This window comes from Lissotriton helveticus, chromosome 7 (assembly GCF_964261635.1).
Source record: "Lissotriton helveticus chromosome 7, aLisHel1.1, whole genome shotgun sequence".
Classification (NCBI taxonomy): Eukaryota; Metazoa; Chordata; class Amphibia; order Caudata; family Salamandridae; genus Lissotriton; species Lissotriton helveticus.
In genome coordinates, this window is record NC_136068.1 from 511711830 (window position 1) to 511730822 (window position 18993).

At 48.3% G+C, this 18993-nt stretch overlaps 1 protein-coding gene across 1 annotated transcript in view; it reads left to right on the forward strand.

The window, feature by feature from the left end:
- Window positions 1-18993, forward strand: part of LOC144768685 (uncharacterized) — a 9047330-nt gene that overhangs the window by 8476825 nt on the left and 551512 nt on the right. The window contains exon 64 of the mRNA XM_078652515.1: window positions 6152-6178. Coding sequence (XP_078508641.1) covers window positions 6152-6178 — 27 coding nt within the window. The remainder of the gene's footprint in view (window positions 1-6151; window positions 6179-18993) is intronic.

The window sequence follows — 18993 nt, forward strand, 5'->3', positions numbered from 1 at the left end:
TGATTTCCTGGAGCCAGGCACACCAGCCATCTCCAGCCAATCACAAGCCAGATAGTCATTTCGCCTTTATTACACAGACAGGCCAACTTCTAGAAGTGGCACTTCCACACTAGACACATTAACGTCGCACACATCATCGCGCAGCATTTACTCTCACAAGTCCACACATACCAAACTTGACCCTGCACTCCCCACACATCAGAACTAACCTGGACACATACATACCCCTTGCATTCCTATGGGACGGCAGGCCTATCTCACAACATGCACTCAGAGTGCGCACGCACTTTACACTGGGACACAGTGAAAGTGCGCAGAAGCCAAAAAATAACTAACACCAAGTCACCTACCAAAGCAAAAGGTTTAGGGGTGAACCTGCCAGAAGGGCCCAGTCCAACAGGCGGCCTTGGAGCTGTACCTCCTGAAGCGGGGCTGGTGGTGCGGGGATAGCAGTGCGGCACGAGGCGGCCGGTACGGTGCATACGGGTCGGCTCTTCAGGTGCGGCACTGCCATGAAATCTTCACCCGGATGTTGCACGGCGGATGGTACGCTTCAAGCGTACGGGCCGTACTGGACCGGGTGGTGCGATTCCATCCCCAGCGGCAGGAGGCAACAAGTAGCTCAGAGATGGGAGGGGGAAGCGGGGTGCGGTGCGGCCCGGCTGAAGTACGGTGTGAGCTACGGCTCGTAGGAGAGCGGAGACACACAGTGCGGGGCGGCAACAGCACGGCTTCAAGTTGACAGAGTTTCACGAGGCGCACTCTGCTTACGGCTCCGGCGGCACAAGGATATAGGCAGTTCCAGCAGCTCTTGGGGAAGGCAGGGGAGAGTCCAATAGTCCTGGGACTCTGTTCAGGGGGCAAGCTCACCCACAAGCCCTTGGAGATTGTTGAAGCACAAGTTTGCAAAGTCTCTTTAGTCTTTTCCTCTCCTTTCACAGCAAGGCACCCACTGCAGGCCAATACCCCAGGTTAGGGACAATACTCCTCCTTCAGCTTTTCCAGGTCCTTCTTGTCGGGCAGAGGTTCTTCGTGGTTCAAGCAGGATCTGATTTCTTAGGAGCAGGGCTCCTATATTTATACTGCATTTCTTTTGTTCTTTCAGGCCAGGTGGCCTTTGCCTTGTTCAGTCCAGCTCCTGAGCACTTTGTTGACATGATGCAGGCTTCTGCTTTCAGGGTGCAGGGCAGAGACATCAGACGCTCCACAGGAGGTGGAGCCAGCATTGTGGTGGCAGAGCACAGCCCTATTCAGAGTTAAGGGGCACTCCTCTCACCCATCCTGGTGTAATCTTTCTATTCACCACCTGGCTGCCCAGCCGGTCTCCTGGAATTCCCCAGCCCTGTCACACACAGAAACCAGACAGTAGAAACACATCCTCCCAGAGGCAGGCTGAAATGGTTAGGCAAGCAAATACCCACTTTCTAAAAGTGGTATTTGCAAACACGGAACATTAAAATAAACTTTACTAAAAGATGTATTTTATTATTCTGAGTTCAGGCATACTAAACTCGGATTTCTACCATGTTCCCTGAGTCTGTTAGGATCATAGGATGTCATAATTCCAACAGCCCATTCTGGCCTATGAGAACAGGTAGCTTTACAATAGTGAACAACTAAAATGGCTGTAATTCACTATTAGGACATGCCACACACATCAGGTCTTGTCCTACCTTATACTTACAATGCACCCTGCCCTTGGGCCTACCATAGGGGGGACTAATATGAAGTTAAGGGAAGGTTTAGGGACTGGCAAGTGGGTGCACTTGCCCAGTCAGCATGACAGTACCAGACTGCACGCAGGCTCTGCAATGGTAGACCTTAGACACATTTTACCAGGCCGCTTCTGTGGGTGGCACAACCAGTGCTGCAAGCCCACCAGCAGCATTTGTATTTACAAGCCCTGGCACTCCTGGTGCACTTTACTGGGGTCTGACAGTAAACCAAATAGGCCAATCATGGAATCCAATCAATGTATACACTTTATACAGGGAGCACTTGCACTGTGGCACTAATTGGCAGTGGAACAGTGCTCTGAGCAGCTAACACTAGCAAAACACATGAGGCAAGAGCAATAAAAATGGAAGGGAGACCCACGCCAATGGTGCCAGGTCTAACAGTGCTTCATCATCTGCATGTAATAACTCAGCTGTTGTATAAATTGGGTTTTTTGATAAATGTACCCAAGCCTCACCTAGTGCCGTGACAGCGCAACCTGTTCATAGGGGCAGGACTCGATACCACTGTGTGTCGAGCTTTCCCACCTCCACAAAGGATTCTTGACATTCAGGAAATTATTCCCTTGTTTTACAGTAGAGCGGTTGTTCCGGTTCTGAAGGTCCTTCACCTGCTCGGTGTGTTCGCTTCCTGCATTATGTTGGTCAATAATGCACCTGGCATATGAGGGCGCTCCAGTGGTGTATCCGCAGGCAGTTTTATCAGCACAACGGAGATCTCAGGCAGTCAGTCAGTATCGCCAGAGAAGCTGCAGCGGGTCTGTCTTGGTAGAGCGTGGAGGGCAATCTTTCTCAAGGATAGCCCTTTCATCTTCCTCCATTGGTGACCACAGTGATAACGGATACCTCTACCCTAGGGTGGGGTGCTCAGCTGGGCGATCTAGAGATCAAGGGTCTTTGGTCTCCAAAGGAAGGATTGCTTCATATCAATCTTCTGGAATTGCGGGTGATACATTTGGCGCTCAAGGACTCTCACCCTTCCCTTTGCAGTCAGTCGGTTTAAGTCCTGATGGACAACACTGCTGCAATGTGGTACTTCAACAAGCAGGAGGAGTAGGGTCGTACTCTCTCTACAGAGAGGCATTGCCGCTCTGGTCCTGGGCTCAGGATCATCGGATTTGCTTGATGGCAAATCAGCTGGTCGGGGTGCTGAACGTGCGTGCAGACAGTCTCAGTCGGCAGTTCTCTGCCGACCACGCGTGGAGGCTTCATCCGGAGGTAGTTCGACACATATTTCGGTCGTGGGGAACTCCTCGTTTGACCTGTTTACCATTCTTGAGAACGCACACTGCCCGTCATTCTGCAGTCTCCAGTTTCCGAGGCAGGTAGCATTGGGGGACGCATTTCTGTTGGGTTGGAGCTCACAACTCCTTTATGCGTTTCCTCCCATACCCTTCATTCCTCCTGTTCTGAGGAAGATTTGCCAAGACCGGGCCCAAGTTATATTGATTGCCCCGGATTGGCCAAGAAGGGTATGGTACAGAGACCTTCTTCACCTCTCGTCGTACCCTCTGCTCCGTCCCCCTCTCAGTGTAGACCTCCTCTCGCAGTCGGAGGGGCAGGTTCTACACCCCCACCTACAGAGTCTGCACCTTCATGCCTGGAGATTGAACAGGGCAACCTGAATTCTTTCTCTCTCCCCCCTGACGTTGTGGATGTTATATTATCAGCCAGGCAACACTCCACCAAGTCTATCTACTCCTACAGGTGGTCAAAATTTGTTAAATGGTGTAGAGAGAAGTCTATTGATCCCTTAAAAGCTCATCTTTCTGATGTTCTTTGTTTTTTGCTGCATTTGGTTCAGCAGGGTTGTGCTGTGGCCACTGTTAAAGGATATTTGTCAGCTCTATCTGCATTTCTTTGTTTGCCTGATCAGCCGTCTCTTTTTAAGTCTCCAATAGTTTTAAGCTTCATTAAGGGGCTCACTAACATGTTTGCGCCCACTCCTTTTATTATGCCCCACTGGGATTTGAATCTGGTTTTACCTTTCTTAATGGGTTCCTCGTTTGAACCTATGCATAGTTGTCCTTTGAGACTGCTAACATTCAAAACAGTAATTCTTGTGGCTATCACTTCGGCTAGGAGGGCGAGTGAGCTTCAGGCTTTGAGTTCAAAGCCTCCGTTCCAACCATACATGCTGAAAGGATGGTCCTCAGGACCAGGGCTGCTTTTCTGCCTGAGGTGCTAACTTCCTTCTATCTAGTGCAGTTCATTAACCTTCCTACTTTCTACTTTCTATCCTCACCCTCACCCTTCCAAGGAGGAGGAGAGGCTTCACGGTTTGGACCCTAACTCTGGATAGAACAAAGGACTTGCGACAGGTTGATCAGCTCTTGTGGGCTATGTTGGACGCATGAAAGGCAAGGTGTGCACAAGCGCGCTTTATCCAGGTGGATCATCTTGTGCATCAAGATCTGCTACGTTCTGGCTGGTAAGGAGCTTCCTGAAGGCATTAGAGCTCACTCTCACACCAGGGCTAAATCATCTATTTTTGCCTTGTCATGGGGTATTCCTGTGTTGGACATCTGTAAGGTCGCAACTTGTGCTTCCCTCCACACTTACTGCTTGGATTCCGAAGTGAGGAGGGATGGCCATTTTGCACTCTCTGTTTCGCAAGACTTTTTGGTTTAGAAGGGTGGACACTCTCCTCCAGGAGTGGGACTGCTATGGGATTCTATTCATAAGGTGAGGAATCCACAGGCAGATGTATCCATCAGAAGAACAAGTTACTTACCTTCGGTAACGTTTTATCTGGCGGATTCAGTATCTGCATGTGCATTCCTCACTGATCCACCCGCCTCACTGTTGTCCACCCTCCTATACCTTAAAAAGAGGTATTGATTAATATGGTTATTTCATATTGTCATTTTGTGTTGCCTCTATTTGCTTTTATGTAGGTTTATAGGAGGAAATGTTTGCTTTCTTTGCTTTTCTATTTCACTTTAAACATTGGGTATTTGTGTGAATACTACGTACTATGTATACATTGTCGCTATGGTCGGTCTGCCCGTTTGCCTCAGTGGCACGGAAAAAATGGGTGAAACTGATGTCATCACGCCAACGTGGTCCTCTTCTGGCTCCAGTGATGTCATGCGGAGCCGCGTGCGAAGCCATGGTATTGTGACGACCTCGTTGGCGTGGAAAGCCAGGAAAAATGTCCGTGGAATGCTGGAGCAGGGGATATTCATAAGGTGAGGAATCCACAGGTAGACACTGTATCCACCAGAGAAAGCATTACCGAAGGTAAGTAACTTGTTTGTTTCCCTTTCAGGGCCTTATTTTTTGCACACGACTACGTCAGTTATTTTGTGGCTCTGCACTTCTGGCGTGGAAAATATGAAAAGTACTGACATCCGCATGCCTGGGTGGCGCCTATATAGGCACTGCGACATCATAGCCGACTCCGTCGACATCACTTGGAGCCGAGTGGAGCCACCCGAAGTCGTACACAAGGGTATTGCTCAGCAAAGGTTTCCAGATCCAGCCTGACGCCTGGGAAATTCAAAGGTAAGGAATCTGCAGCTAGATAGAGTGTCTACTAGATAATGTGTTACCAAAGGTAAGTAACGTGTTCTATAATAACTATTTAAAAGATAGTTGTTTAATTATTTCTTCTAGCTAGTCCCGAACCTGAGATAAAGTTGTATTATGTAATATTGCTTTCCTTTGGAGCAGCCAGCCAGTTACAGTGTAATTAGCTTTGAGGAACCAATCACTGTAGTGACATGTGGAAGAAGACATTTTTACATGTCACACTTTTACATACCATGTATCCTGCCTTTATGGGCACTAAGGGGTGTCCTGTTAGTATTTTAAAGGAAGATTTTAGACCTGTCAACAGGGTTTATTTTGACAGGTCGAATTGGAAGTTTAAAATCTTCTCTCCCAGGCTACGTTTGTAGGCCCAAAGTCGGATTTGTTGTATTGCTGGAAAGAGTTGCACAACGTGTACTGCAGCCCACTGATGGCACTTAACTTTCAGACCCATGGTGCAATGTGTTTTATAGGTAAGTGAAATTTGCCAATCAGGTGTATATCAATTGCATCACGTTTAAAGGGGGAGCACAAACACTTTACCATTGGTTAGCAGGGATAAAATGTACTGAGTTCTGTGACCAAAAGAAAGGGACTAGGCAACAATCTGAGAGACTATCCCACAAAAGCCAGCCATTTGTTACCATAAATAATGTGTAGCACATCATAAGCTATTCTGTTCTATATGCCATTATTTCTTTGCTGCACTTTGCAGTCAAACACCACAACATTAGTTTAATCCAGTGTGTTCATACCCTAAATCTTTTGTTATGTCACGTGGCACAGTCTTTTTACAGCCTTACATTCACCCATTAATTAATCTCTTCGTGAGGCGCAAATCCTTGCTCTGGAAATTAATGCTGGTTTCCTTTTCTTGACAGGGACAACAGCATATGCATCAACTGCAGGTATGATGGTTTTTAGTTCATATTATACACCCTGAAAACTCTTATTGCTTCCATACTCTCTGAGTAAGCATAGTGAACAACGTTTAATGGCTGTGTGAAATGTGGATGTATTACAACAAGAGTTCCCCAATGAAACTCCACTAGTTATTTTAGGAAAAATAGACATGTAAAACAGAAACACCAACAAGGGAGTTTCTAAAAGTGTTAATTACTACATAGTGGACAGCTTTGAGTTTAATCAAAATTGTATACTACCCTCATCCTATGTCTGGATGCAGAAATAACAGAGTTGGCAATAACAATGCTGGAGTTATGGTTAAGTTTCTCTTTCCACAAAATGTGATTTTTTTATTCTTTAATATGTTTTGTGCCATTTGATGCAATTGCGTGATAGTTACCAAATTCTGGTTTCAACCCCAGTCAATTGCGGCATAGGAGCAAATGCTATGGGGGTAGGGGGGAAATAATTGGAATAATTTTCCATATGTTAATAAAAAGTGGCCTGGTCCTTTTCAGTTGGATAGTATATCTTCCTGCAGTTTCCACACCTTCTGAATAGTCTCTAGGTACCAGACGGAATATGAATACTTTCCCCAAAGAATTAGCTCTCCAGCAACTCCGGGCGATGCTGTGTAGCCTAAGCTGTGACTTTGCTAACCAGAATGTGTAATAATATCAGAGTATAGGATGACAAACAGCACGCTGGCTCAAGTTGCTTTATTTCTGTATTCCATCAATGTGGGCCCAGAGCTCTTTTTGGTATTTTACTGATAAAATTCCTCAGCTTTCAACTGCAACATGACCAAATGTTTTCTCCTGAGATTTCTGGGCTCATATCCTATTACAGATTAAAGAAGAATATGCCTTTGTCAGATCCACATGATGTCTACAAGTGGTGTCTGGGATCAGAACATAACGTTTTGGTTTGCACCTCCCATTCATTAATGCACCCAAAGGCCACCAGAGAATGCTAGACCAAGCTATTTTTGGCAACGCTCTGTAGGGTTATAGCAAATAGAGCATCTTCCCTTTCGGTTACATCTTCTGTCCGGTAACATGCTCTGAAAAGACCTTCCCACAAAAAGACAGAAACATCAACTTCTTCTGGAGTCGAGCGTCCCTCTCCAAGGATCATTGGGGGGCCCGATGCCGTTCACAAACGTTGGGGACTTTCTCATCATGGAAGGTGATATGTTCAAAAAGATGAATCCGGAATTCTGAACTCTATTGGCTAACCCTGCAGAGGTTGAGCCCTTTCCATCAGATCATGATGTATATCTTTGGAATGTTCCTGTTCTCTATGGACCACTCTGCATGAGTAGATCCACTGAGTTGTTCCCTGGAGATGTGTTTGGAATCAACTGGTATCGGACCTGCTTTTTGCATTTCTGCTAATTTCACTACTGTTAAAAGTCCTGCAGAATCTGCAGCATGATCCAGCACACATGATGCTAATTGTCTAAGACAGGGGAACGAGAATTTGGTATGGTGATCAATTGGACCTCTTCCTCTCCCACACATGGTGGGCCTGCTTTCACGGCATGGTGGCCAAATCCTTTTGCCCATCTTTTCCTTAACAAAAGTGTGATCTGCCTTCACATGGGCAAATCCATTACTCTTCCTTCCTCCTCATACCTCCACACATACCCCCACAGGGAAGTGGCCTCATTACCTGGACACAAGGCACGCATTGTTTTACGACATTAGCTGCAGCTGGCAGGACAGAGTGGGCAATCAGTTCTTTGTAATCTTCACAAAAGCCAAGACGGTAAAAGCTGTACACAAGCAGAATAGTTTGTGTTGGATTACCCTTTGATTAAAATTTGCTATGACCAGACCAATCTGGAATTTTGATCACTCCATCAGAACCATAGTGACTTTCACATCTCTCAAAAAAGGTATTCCGATGGTTACCTTCTGCTGTGCAATCACATGGTCATTTTTACATAACTTTTACTAAATGTTGTTGCTTTTAGGTACATGCACGCAGTTTCTGATAGATACATCTACCGTGTGGATTCCTCACCTTGTGAATATCCCCTGCGTCAGCAACATTCGGAAATTCTTTTTGTAGCTTCGCGCCGACGTGGACCCAGACGTGACAGAGGCACGGCATCGCTCGCGACTCCGCTGACGTCACCGACGCCTATAATAGGCCCACGCCGGCGTGATGACATCAGTTCCTTTTTTTCCGCGTCGTCGACGCTGACGGTTTTCTGGGATCGTCTGTAGCCTTTACTGTAACTTTGTTACTTGCTATTTTTCTGGTCTCTTTGTCTTCTCTATTTCAACATGACCTCGAAGAAGACCGGATTTAAAGCCTGCGGAGAATGTAACAAAATAATGTCCATTACAGACCCACATGAATGCTGTTTGTGGTGTCTGAGCTCCGACCACGACGTCGAGGACTGCCAATCCTGCAGGAAGATGACACCAAAGACCCTCCGGGAAAGAGAAGAAAAACTTCTTGTTGCCAAGTTTAAAGAAGGAAAAGACAAGAAGAAATCAAGATCGCGAACTCGACGCTCGAAGTCAAGGTCTCGATCGAGGTCGCGATCGGATTCATCCTCAGCCCGTGCTTCAAGATCTTATAGAAAGAAGCATAAAAAGAGAACCCATGAATCCCGACATCGATCGAGGAAGGAGTCGGGTTCCAAGCCGAAGTCGCAGGTGAAACTGGTCGAGAAGGTAGTTTCTTCGGCTTCGGAGGAACAGGATGCCGAGGTTGAGGTGTCACATGCGAACTCGCCGAGTTCGCCGAAGCAGAAGGCTGTTCCATCTCCGGACCCATCCCATTCTTCAGGTCGGGAGGATGAAGGTGAGGAGGAGGAGGTTGGTGAGGGAGGGGCTCAGCTGCCCAAAGGTCGTACGACTCTAGTGCACCAGTCCGAAGAAGAGATCGACGTCGTTTCGACTCTACGCCCTCAAGAGCAACCTGGGGGTTCATACCCAGCCTTCCCGGCTCCAGGTCAGGACCCTACGCATTTCCTGAATGCGATGTTCGGAATCTATTCAAGGGCTATGTATCCCTCTGGGGCTCCTACTGGTCCCATGGGTACGATGGCATATGGTCTGGGTGTTCCTCAATCCTATGCACCTGCGCCCTTTATGCCCTTTATGCCGGCTCCGACGCCACATTGGCATTATCCGACTCTGGCGAGGCCTTCGACTCCGAAGCCATCGACGCCGAGAACGATGACTCCGAATCCTTCGACACCAGTTCCATCAACTTTGATGCCGAACCCTGAGCGACGTCGTGAATCTCTCCCTCGTCCGACGTCGAGTTCGACGCCGGCTCCGGCTCCGTCGGAGTCGATTGCGGATCCGACGGCTTCGAATGTGAAGCTAAGATCTAGGCGTGAAGCTCAAAGATTGATGGAGGAAGAAAGATATAGAGGGGAGAATCTGGAGGAGGGCGAGCTACAGGATTCTGAGGACCCTTTTGAGGACCTGTCTGTAGCTAGTGGCCTAGAACTGTCACCTGAATGGGACCTTGTTTCAGTTTCTAATGAACCCTCAAAGGATGTGACACCTTATCATGTGGTGATAAAGAAGGCTGCAAGTTTATTGAACATTGCTCTACCAACTGCAGAATTTAAATCTAATCTGCTCACAGAGGTCCTTCACTCTCCTTCTTCAGTGACTGAACCTTTACTACCTTTTAATGATGCCTTGAAGGATCCGATTTTAGAGATTTGGAAAAATCCTGTATCAGCTCCTGCTAGGGCTGTAGCTAGGAGGTATAGAGCAGCTCCTGAAGACCCGGAATTTTTAACCTCTCATCCTCTGCCGGAGAGTTTGGTGGTGCAGGCTGCCTGTTCCAAAAGATCTACGGGCGCATTTCCACAGGTCCCAGCAGAAAAGGAGTCGAGAAAGCAGGATCAGGCTGCTAAAAAGGTCTTTTCTTCTGCCAGTATGACTTTGAAATCCACAAACGCAACCTGCTTGATGGGCCGTTATATCCACGCTCTTATGGACACTGTGAAACAGTTGGTGCCCAAAATACCTGAGGAGGATAGAAAAGACTTCCAGGAGGTAATCTCTGATACTCAAGCTGCAGCAAGGCAGGTTATTCAAAGTGGGTTGGACACGGCTGACTCTGTGGCGAGGGTCATGGGTTCTTCAGTAGCGACAAGAAGAGCTGCATGGCTGAAATCTAGTGAGTTTTCCACAGATGTCCAGGCTGCATTGATGGATCTTCCATCTTCAAACAATCTCTCGCAGATATCACCAGCTGGATGTCATCAAATTACCTCCAACTTAACGCCGGCAAAACAGAAGTCCTGTTATTAGGTAAAGACACAACGGCCTGGGGGAATAACTGGTGGCCTGAGGTCTTGGACCAACCTCCTGTGCCAAAAAATGTGGTAAAAAACTTGGGAGTATGGATAGATTCTGCTCTGAACTTTGTCCACCATACTAAAAAAGTAGCGGCTACCTGTTTTGGCATCCTGCGAAACCTACGACCCATTTTAAAATATTTTGACCACCACACTCGCCAACTGGTGGTACAATCAGCTATTCTCTCGCGGTTGGACTACGCTGGCTCCTTGCTGCTAAGAGCTAACGTAGCTGAGAAAGCCAGACTGCAATGAGTTCAAAATGCCGCCGCAAGAGCCCTGATTGGTATCCCCCGGCACAAATCTGTCGCTACTACCCTCAGGAGTCTACATTGGCTCCCTGTAGAAAAGAGGATTCATTTTAAAACCCTATGCCTTGCTTTTAAAATCCTGAAACATGGGTCCCCCCCCATGCTGTGCCCACTCCTCTCATCCTACGTTCCTCGACGCTCTCTACGGTCGGAGGGACAGAATTTGATCACAATACCCCACAACAAACTGAGTCGGATGGGCGGTCACTCATTTTCTTATCTTGCGGCAAAACTTTGGAATGAACTTCCAGCTCAGATTCGTGGAATGAAGGATCTGTTACCTTTCAGGAAAGCTCTTAAGACTCACCTTTTCTGTTAGTTATGTTATACCATCTTGGTCAGCATCTTCAGCAACCCCCTCTGGACACCGACAGCTAGCGCCGGGACGCCCCTTGGCTGGGGCAGCCGTGCGCTATATAAACACCTATAACATAACATAACATTTGACGGGTCTGGATTGTTTGGAAAAAAAGCAGACACTGCTTTGGAACGCTTTAAAGATATCAAAGTCGTTGGGCCTTCAGACCAGGGGCACTTTTGGAAGACGTTCAAGAGGATTTGGCAGATCTTCTTTTCGAACCTATAAGTCAACTCAGCAGCAGCAAAACACATTATATAGAGCTTATAGAGGCAAACAAAGGGCCCGAGCTCGGGCCGTAACGCTTCCTCCTCTTCCTCCTCTTCCCCATCCCAGCCCCCAGCCACCGCAGCAAAGCAGCCCTAGATCCACCATTCCGGATCATGTGGGCCCAGTGGGGGGCCGGCTTAACCATTTTCTACAAGATTGGGAATTGATAACATCGGATCTTTGGGTTCTCAATCTTGTAGAGAATGGGTATGCTCTTCCCTTTCGGGAGTTTCCCCCAAATTATCCTCCTTGCCAGGGTTATTGTTCGGAGGACCACCTGCTTCTCCTGCAGGAAGAAGTCCTGGCACTGTTTCGAAAAGGTGCGATAGAGGTGGTTCCAGAGCAGGAGAGGGGTCAGGGATGCTACTCCCGGTATTTCCTGATCCCCAAAAAGGATGGCAGGCTTCGGCCAATTCTGGATCACAGGATCTTGAACCTTTACCTGAAACAGGAAAAGTTCAAGATGCTCACTCTTGCACAGGTTCTTCAAGCGCTGCTGGAAGAAGACTGGATGGTGTCGATCGACTTGCAGGATGCGTATTTTCATATTCCCATCGTGAAGTCGCACAGAAAGTATCTCCGTTTTACAGTTGGGTCGCAACACTACCAGTTTGCGGTCCTTCCATTTGGTCTTACTACTGCGCCTCGAGTCTTCACCAAGGTGATGGCAGTGGTGGCAGCACATCTCAGGAGGTCGGGGATACATGTATTCCCCTATCTGGACGACTGGCTGATCAAAGCGGAGTCTCCGGGGAAGGTGTTCCATCATCTGCAAGAGACAACTCAGTTGTTACACAAGTTGGGTTTTTCGATAAATGTACCCAAATTTCACCTGGTGCTCTCCCAGCGCAACCTGTTCATAGGTGCGGTACTGGACACTACTGTTTGTCGTGCATTCCCTCCACCTCAAAGGATTCACAACATTCAGGAAATGATTCCTTTGTTCTACAATAGAGCGGTCGTTCCAGTCCTGAAGGTTCTTCGCATGCTCGGTCTGATGGCTTCTTGCATTCTATTGCTCAACCATGCACGCTGGCACATGAGGGCACTCCAGTGGTGCCTCCGCAGGCAGTGGTATCAGCACAACGGAGATCTCAGGGAGTCATTGAAGATCTCCAGAGAAGCTGCAGCGGATCTGTCTTGGTGGAGCGTGGAAGGCAATCTGTCGCAAGGAAAGCCTTTTCAACTTCCTCCATCAGTGGCCACGGTAATAACGGATGCATCCACTCTCGGGTGCGGTGCTCATCTGGGGAACCTGGAGATCAAGGGTCTTTGGTCTCCAGAGGAAAAGTTGCTTCATATCAACCTTCTGGAATTGCGGGCAATACGTCTGGCGCTCAAAGCTTCCTCCCTTCCCTTCGCGGTCAGTCGGTTCAGGTCCTGACGGACAACACGACCGCGATGTTTTACATCAACAAGCAGGGAGGAGTGGGGTCGCAGTGTCTCTGCAGAGAGGCTCTGCGTCTCTGGTCCTGGGTTCAGGACCATCAGATTTGTCTGATGGCAAATCATCTGGCCGGAGTTCAGAACGTTCGTGCAGACAGTCTCAGTCGGCAGTTCTCTGCCGACCACGAGTGGAGGCTTCACCCGGAGGTTGTTCACGACATCTTTCAGATGTGGGGGACTCCTCGGGTGGACCTGTTCGCCACTCGCGAGAATGCTCACTGCCTGTCATTCTGCAGTCTCCAGTATCCGATGCAAGGGTCCTTGGGGGACGCGTTTCAGTTGAGTTGGAACTCGCAACTCCTTTACGCGTTTCCTCCCATACTTTTGATTCCTCGGGTTCTGAGGAAAATTCGCCAAGACCGGGCCCAAGTTATATTGATCGCCCCGGATTGGCCAAGAAGGGTGTGGTTCTCAGACCTTCTCCACCTCTCCTCTCACCCGCCACTCCGTCTCCCTCACAGGGCAGATCTCCTCTCCCAGATGGAGGGGCAGGTTCTACACCCCCACCTCCAGACCTTACACCTTCATGCCTGGAGATTGAACGGGGCTACCTGAGTTCTTTTTCTCTCCCGCCTGATGTGGTGGATGTCATTTTGTCAGCCAGGCTTGACTCCACTAAGTCCATCTATTCTTATAGGTGGTCAAAATTTGTCACTTGGTGTGGGGAGAAATCTATAGACCCTTTGAGAGCCCATTTGTCTGATGTTCTCCAGTTTGCCCTTTCTCTGGTGCAACAGGGGCTTGCCGTTGCCACAGTGAAGGGCTATCTTTCAGCGCTGTCGGCATTTCTCTGTTTGCCTGACCAGCCATCTCTTTTTTAAATCTCCTGTGGTTTTAAGGTTTTTGAAGGGCCTCACGAATAAGTTCCCTCCTACTCCTTTTATTGTGCCTCAGTGGGACTTAAATCTTGTTTTGACTTTTCTGATGGGTGCTCCTTTTGAGCCTCTTCACAAATGTCCTATGAGGCTTTTGACTCTTAAGACAGTCTTCCTCGTTGCAATAACCTCGGCAAGGAGGGTAAGTGAGCTTCAAGCTCTTAGTTCCAAGCCCCCTTTCTTGTCCATTCATGCTAATCGAATGGTTCTTAGGACCAGGGCTGCTTTTCTGCCTAAGGTGGTTACTCCTTTCCACCTTGGTCAATCTATTACCCTCCCTACCTTTTTTCCTCCCCCACACCCTTCCAAGGAGGAGGAGAGATTACACCGTCTGGACCCCAAGAGGGCGGTGTCTTTTTATCTGGGCAGATCTAAAGACTGTCGGTTGGATGACCAGCTCTTCATTGGTGTTGCTGGCTGCAAGAGAGGAAGAGCGGTCCATAAAAGAACTTTATCAAGATGGATCGTCCTCTGTATAAAGATCTGCTACTCTTTGGCCGGTAAGGAACCACCAGAGGGTATAAGGGCTCATTCTACAAGAGCTAAGTCTTCATCCTCAGCATTGGCTAGAGGTGTTCCTGTAGAGGATATTTGTAGAGCTGCAACTTGGTCTTCTCTCCACACTTTCGCGAAGCATTACTGCTTGGATACCGAGGTGAGGAGGGACGGCCATTTTGCACGCTCTGTCCTCCAGGATTTTCTGGTATAGAAGAGTGGACACCCTCCTCCGGGAGTGGGGACTGTTGTGGGACTCTATTCACAAGGTGAGGAATCCACACGCAGATGTATCTATCAGAAGAACAAGTTACTTACCTTCGGTAACGCTTTTTCTGGTAAATACAATATCTGCCTGTGGATTCCTCACTGACCCACCCGCCTCCCCGTGGTCCACTCTTCTATTCCAGTGTTTCTATTATGTATTTATCTTATTGTCAAATGTTTTATTGCATTTGCTTCACACTGTGTGTGTTACCTTGATATTGGTACTGCGTATACTGTGTATATGTCTACTGTCATTGGTCCGTCCGTGTACCTCGAAGGCACGGAAAAAAGGGCAGAACTGATGTCATCACGCCGGCGTGGGCCTATTATAGGCGTCGGTGACGTCAGCGGAGTCTCGAGCGATGCCGTGCCTCTGTGACGTCCGGGTCCACATCGGCACAAAGCTACAAAAAGAATTTCCGAATGTTGCTGATGCAGGTGATATTCACAAGGTGAGGAATCCACAGGCAGATATTGTATCTACCAGAAAAAGCGTTACCGAAGGTAAGTAACTTGTTCGACCGATACTTTGCCAGAGCTGTGTTACATCCCCTCTTGCATCATCTGCAAAACCTACTCTCACCTCCTAGTGAGTATTGCTGTGGGATTTATTTAAAGGGGAGGATCCTGTTAAAAGATGTACCCATTAGTAAACAAAAGTTAGTTACCTTCTCTAACAGAGTTTCTGGTAAATCTTTTATCTTTCTCCAGATTTATTTCCACCCATTAGGATCTATAAAGATTGGACCCCAAGTTATGCAAACATTCATATAATGTATTTGTCACTGTTGATGCTGTATCGGCTCTTCTCGGCATGTCTCGAAGGCACACTGAAAAAGTACTGGGAATTGATTGCAGCATAGCGGTTGGCACCTTCTGTACTCTAATGTTATCACATAGGAGACACAAGTGGGGCTGCATGGTACTTAAGGGCAACCTTGGAGGACTGGTGCTGCAGAAAAAGTTTCTGGATTCAGTCTGGGACTGTTAGATACTCATATGTTGATGAATTAGTAGGACAATAATGTATCCACCAAAAATATTGGTCCTGGAGACAAGTAACTTTTTTTAAATATCTTTGAAATCTTCCCATTGAATGCATTAAAAAATGTATATATACTGGTCCTGGTGGGCCAACAATGCTATGTTTACATTTTCTAGCAGCAGATTCCTAACCTTTTGGATATTCCCCAGGCATCAGACTTGCTCTGGAAACCTTTTTGTAGTACCTCGGCACCCCATCAGGTGGCATCATATGGCTCAGCACTAATTCCGTTCTGCTCCAGAAATGACGTACGGGCCCATATATGTACCATCCTACGTCCTCAGACAGTTCCTTTCCGCACCACCAGATGTGGATCCAGAGCTCTCTTGGTATGTCTCAGAGACATTTAACTCAAAATTTCTTCAGTGTGCAAGAGATTTTCCCCCCTAAAACGATAGGTTTAGTGCCCTATTACTATCGCAAATAAACATCTGTGACTGATCCCATCAAATATGCCTGTAGGGCCTGGGGTTGGGCCATGTGTCCAAGGCCTGCAGCGACTGCGCATCGATGAACCTGAAGGCCATCATGGACTGCAAGGCAACGCTTTATAGTTACAAGCACAAAACGACTCCTAGCTGGGGCTGCTCCAAGCGACGGTCCATGTCTGAAGTTCAGTCCCAGTTCTGCTTCAGGAGTCACCAGAGCTGCTTCAAGAGGCATCTAAATCATTAGGTAAATCAAAAAAGGCGCATAAGAAATCAAAGGTGGTATCTGCTCCCATGCTCCTCATACATATGCCTGAGAAAGCATGGAGGCAGTGCTGCTCATATTGACCTTGCTCCCAAAGTGAGCCAGCTTTTGAGCTTATCCCGCAACTAGTGCCAGTACAACCTGAATTTCCGAGGCCGATCACCATGCCTCATCAGATTGAAGTGTTCCGCAGAGACATGGTCTGGCTCTTTGGATCCTTACCAACACATCAAGAGGCCTTCTATCTGGAGCACTGCGGGTGGGATTGCCCTCGGTTCCAGTTGGACCCTCTGAGAAGTGCGTTGTGGTTGTTATTCCCATTGCTTTCTGGTGCCCAGGAAAGATGGAGGCCTGCAGCCTATTTTAGTCCTGTGCCCTCTCAGTGTTTTCTTCAAAAGGACAAATTCAAATGTTCCCATTAGCCCAGGTCTTGTCTGCCCTCGACCCTGGAAACTGAATGGTGGTGTTAGACCTGGCAAATTGGCGTGAGTTTCCCTTCCACTTTTTGCTGATGTGCCTCAGATGTTTTTGCTGGTGTCCGCTGCTCAGGGCACTGCGCCACGGCCAATCCGTGCCGCAGTGCAAGTGCTCCCTAAGTAAAGTGTAACTGTGATTGATGTTCCTGATTGGTTCATTGGATTTACTGTCAGTCCCCAGTAAAGTGCACCAGGAGTGCCAGGGCTTGTAAATGCCAATGCTGCTAGTGGGCCTGCAGCGCTGGTTGCGCCACCCACAGAAGCAGCCTTTTAAAATGTGTCTAGGGTCTGCCATTGCTGAACCTGTGTGCAGTCTGGTACTGTCATGCTGGCTGGGCAAGTGCACACACTTGCCAGCCCCTAAACCTTCCCTTAACTTCAGATTAGTCACCCCTATGGTAGGCCCAAGGGCAGGGTGCATTGTAAGTGTAAGGTAGGACATGCTCTGATGTGTGTGGCATGTCCTAATAGTGAATTACAGCCAAATTCGTTTTTCACTATTGTAAGGCTACCTGTTCTCTTAGGCCAAGATGGGCTGCTGGAATTATTACACTCTATAATCCCAGCAGGCTCAGGGAACATGGTAAAAAATAAAGTTTAGTATGCCTGAACTCAGAATAATAAAATACTTATTTTAGTAAAGTTTATTTTAATAACCTGTGTTTGCAGATACCACTTTTAGAAAGTGGGTATTTGCTTGCCTAACCATTTCAGCCTGCCTCTGGTAGGATGTGTATCTGCTGTCTGGTTTCTGTGTGTGACAGGGCTGGGGAATTCCAGGAGACAGGCTGGGGAGCCAGGTGGTGAATAGAAAGATTACACCAGGATGGGTGAGAGGAGTGCCCCGTGACTCTGAATAGGGCTGTGCTCTGCCACCACAATGCTGGCTCCCCCTCCTGTGGAGCGTCTGATGTTTCTGCCCTGCACCCTGAAAGCAGAAGCCTGCATCATGTCAACAAAGTGCTCAGGCGCTGGACTGAACAAGGCAAAGGCCCCCGGCCTGAAAGAACAAAAGAAATGCAGTATAAATATAGGAGCCCTGCTCCTAAGAAATCAGATCCTGCTTGAACCACGAAGAACCTCTGCCCGACAAGAAGGACCTGGAAAAGCTGAAGGAGGAGTATTGTCCCTAACCTGGGGGATTGACCTGCAGTGGGTGCATTGCTGTGAAAGGAGAGGAAAAGACTAAAGAGACTTTGCAAACTTGTGCTTCAACAATCTCCAAGGGCTTGTGGGTGAGCTTGCCCCCTGAACAGAGTCCCAGGACTATTGGACTCTCCCCTGCCTTCCCCAAGAGCTGCTGGAACTGCCTATATCCTTGTGCCGCCGGAGCCGTAAGCAGAGTGCGCCTCGTAAGCATTTGCTTGCCTAACCATTTCAGCCCACCTCTGCTTGGATGTGTATCTGACTGTCTGGGTTATGTGAGTGACACGGCTGGGGGATGACAGGTGGTGAATGCAAGGATTACACCACAATGCTGGCTCCGCACCCTGGGGAGCGACTGATGACTCAGCCGGAACCTGGCCCAGGAAGGGCGAAGCACTGTCAACAAGGTACTCCTGGCTGCCCCTGTCCACACAATGCTGGCTCCACTTCCTGTGGAGCGTCTGATGTGCCTGCCCCTCACACTGAAAGCAGAAGCCAGAGTACATCCAACAAAGTACTCAGAGACTGAAAGGAGTTATGCAAAGGCCCCCCTGGCCTGTGAGAACAAAGAAAATGCTGTATAAAAGTAGGAGCCCTGCTCCTTGTAAATCAGAATCCTGTTTCCCACAAAGAACCTCTGCCCAACTAGAAGGAGAAGAAAACACTGGAAGGACTGGCCTGCTGTTTGCCTTGATGAGGAAGGAGAGGAGAAGACTTGATGAAAAAGACTTTGCAGACTTGTGCTAGAAACTTTCTCCAAGGGCTTGATTGAGCTTGCCCGCTGACCTGAACCCCAGGACTAGTGGGTTCTTGGTGCCTTTGCTCGTCTTTGAACCTCGAGCTGTGTGTGCCTTCCGCCGGAGTAAGACTGCGCCCCTCATCGCCCCCTCCTAGGGCTGTGGCACTCGGGAGCTCGCCTGCCCTTTACCCGTGAGAGCCTCGCTCCGTTTGGAGTCGCTCTCTGCCCCCGGGTCTGGCTGTCTGCTCCTCTGCCCCGGCCTGTCATTAGGAGCGCGCTGAAGCGGAATTTCTCTGGAGATCGTGATCACCGCCAGAAATGCAGCTCGCACGGACCGTGCCCTGTTGTCCCCGC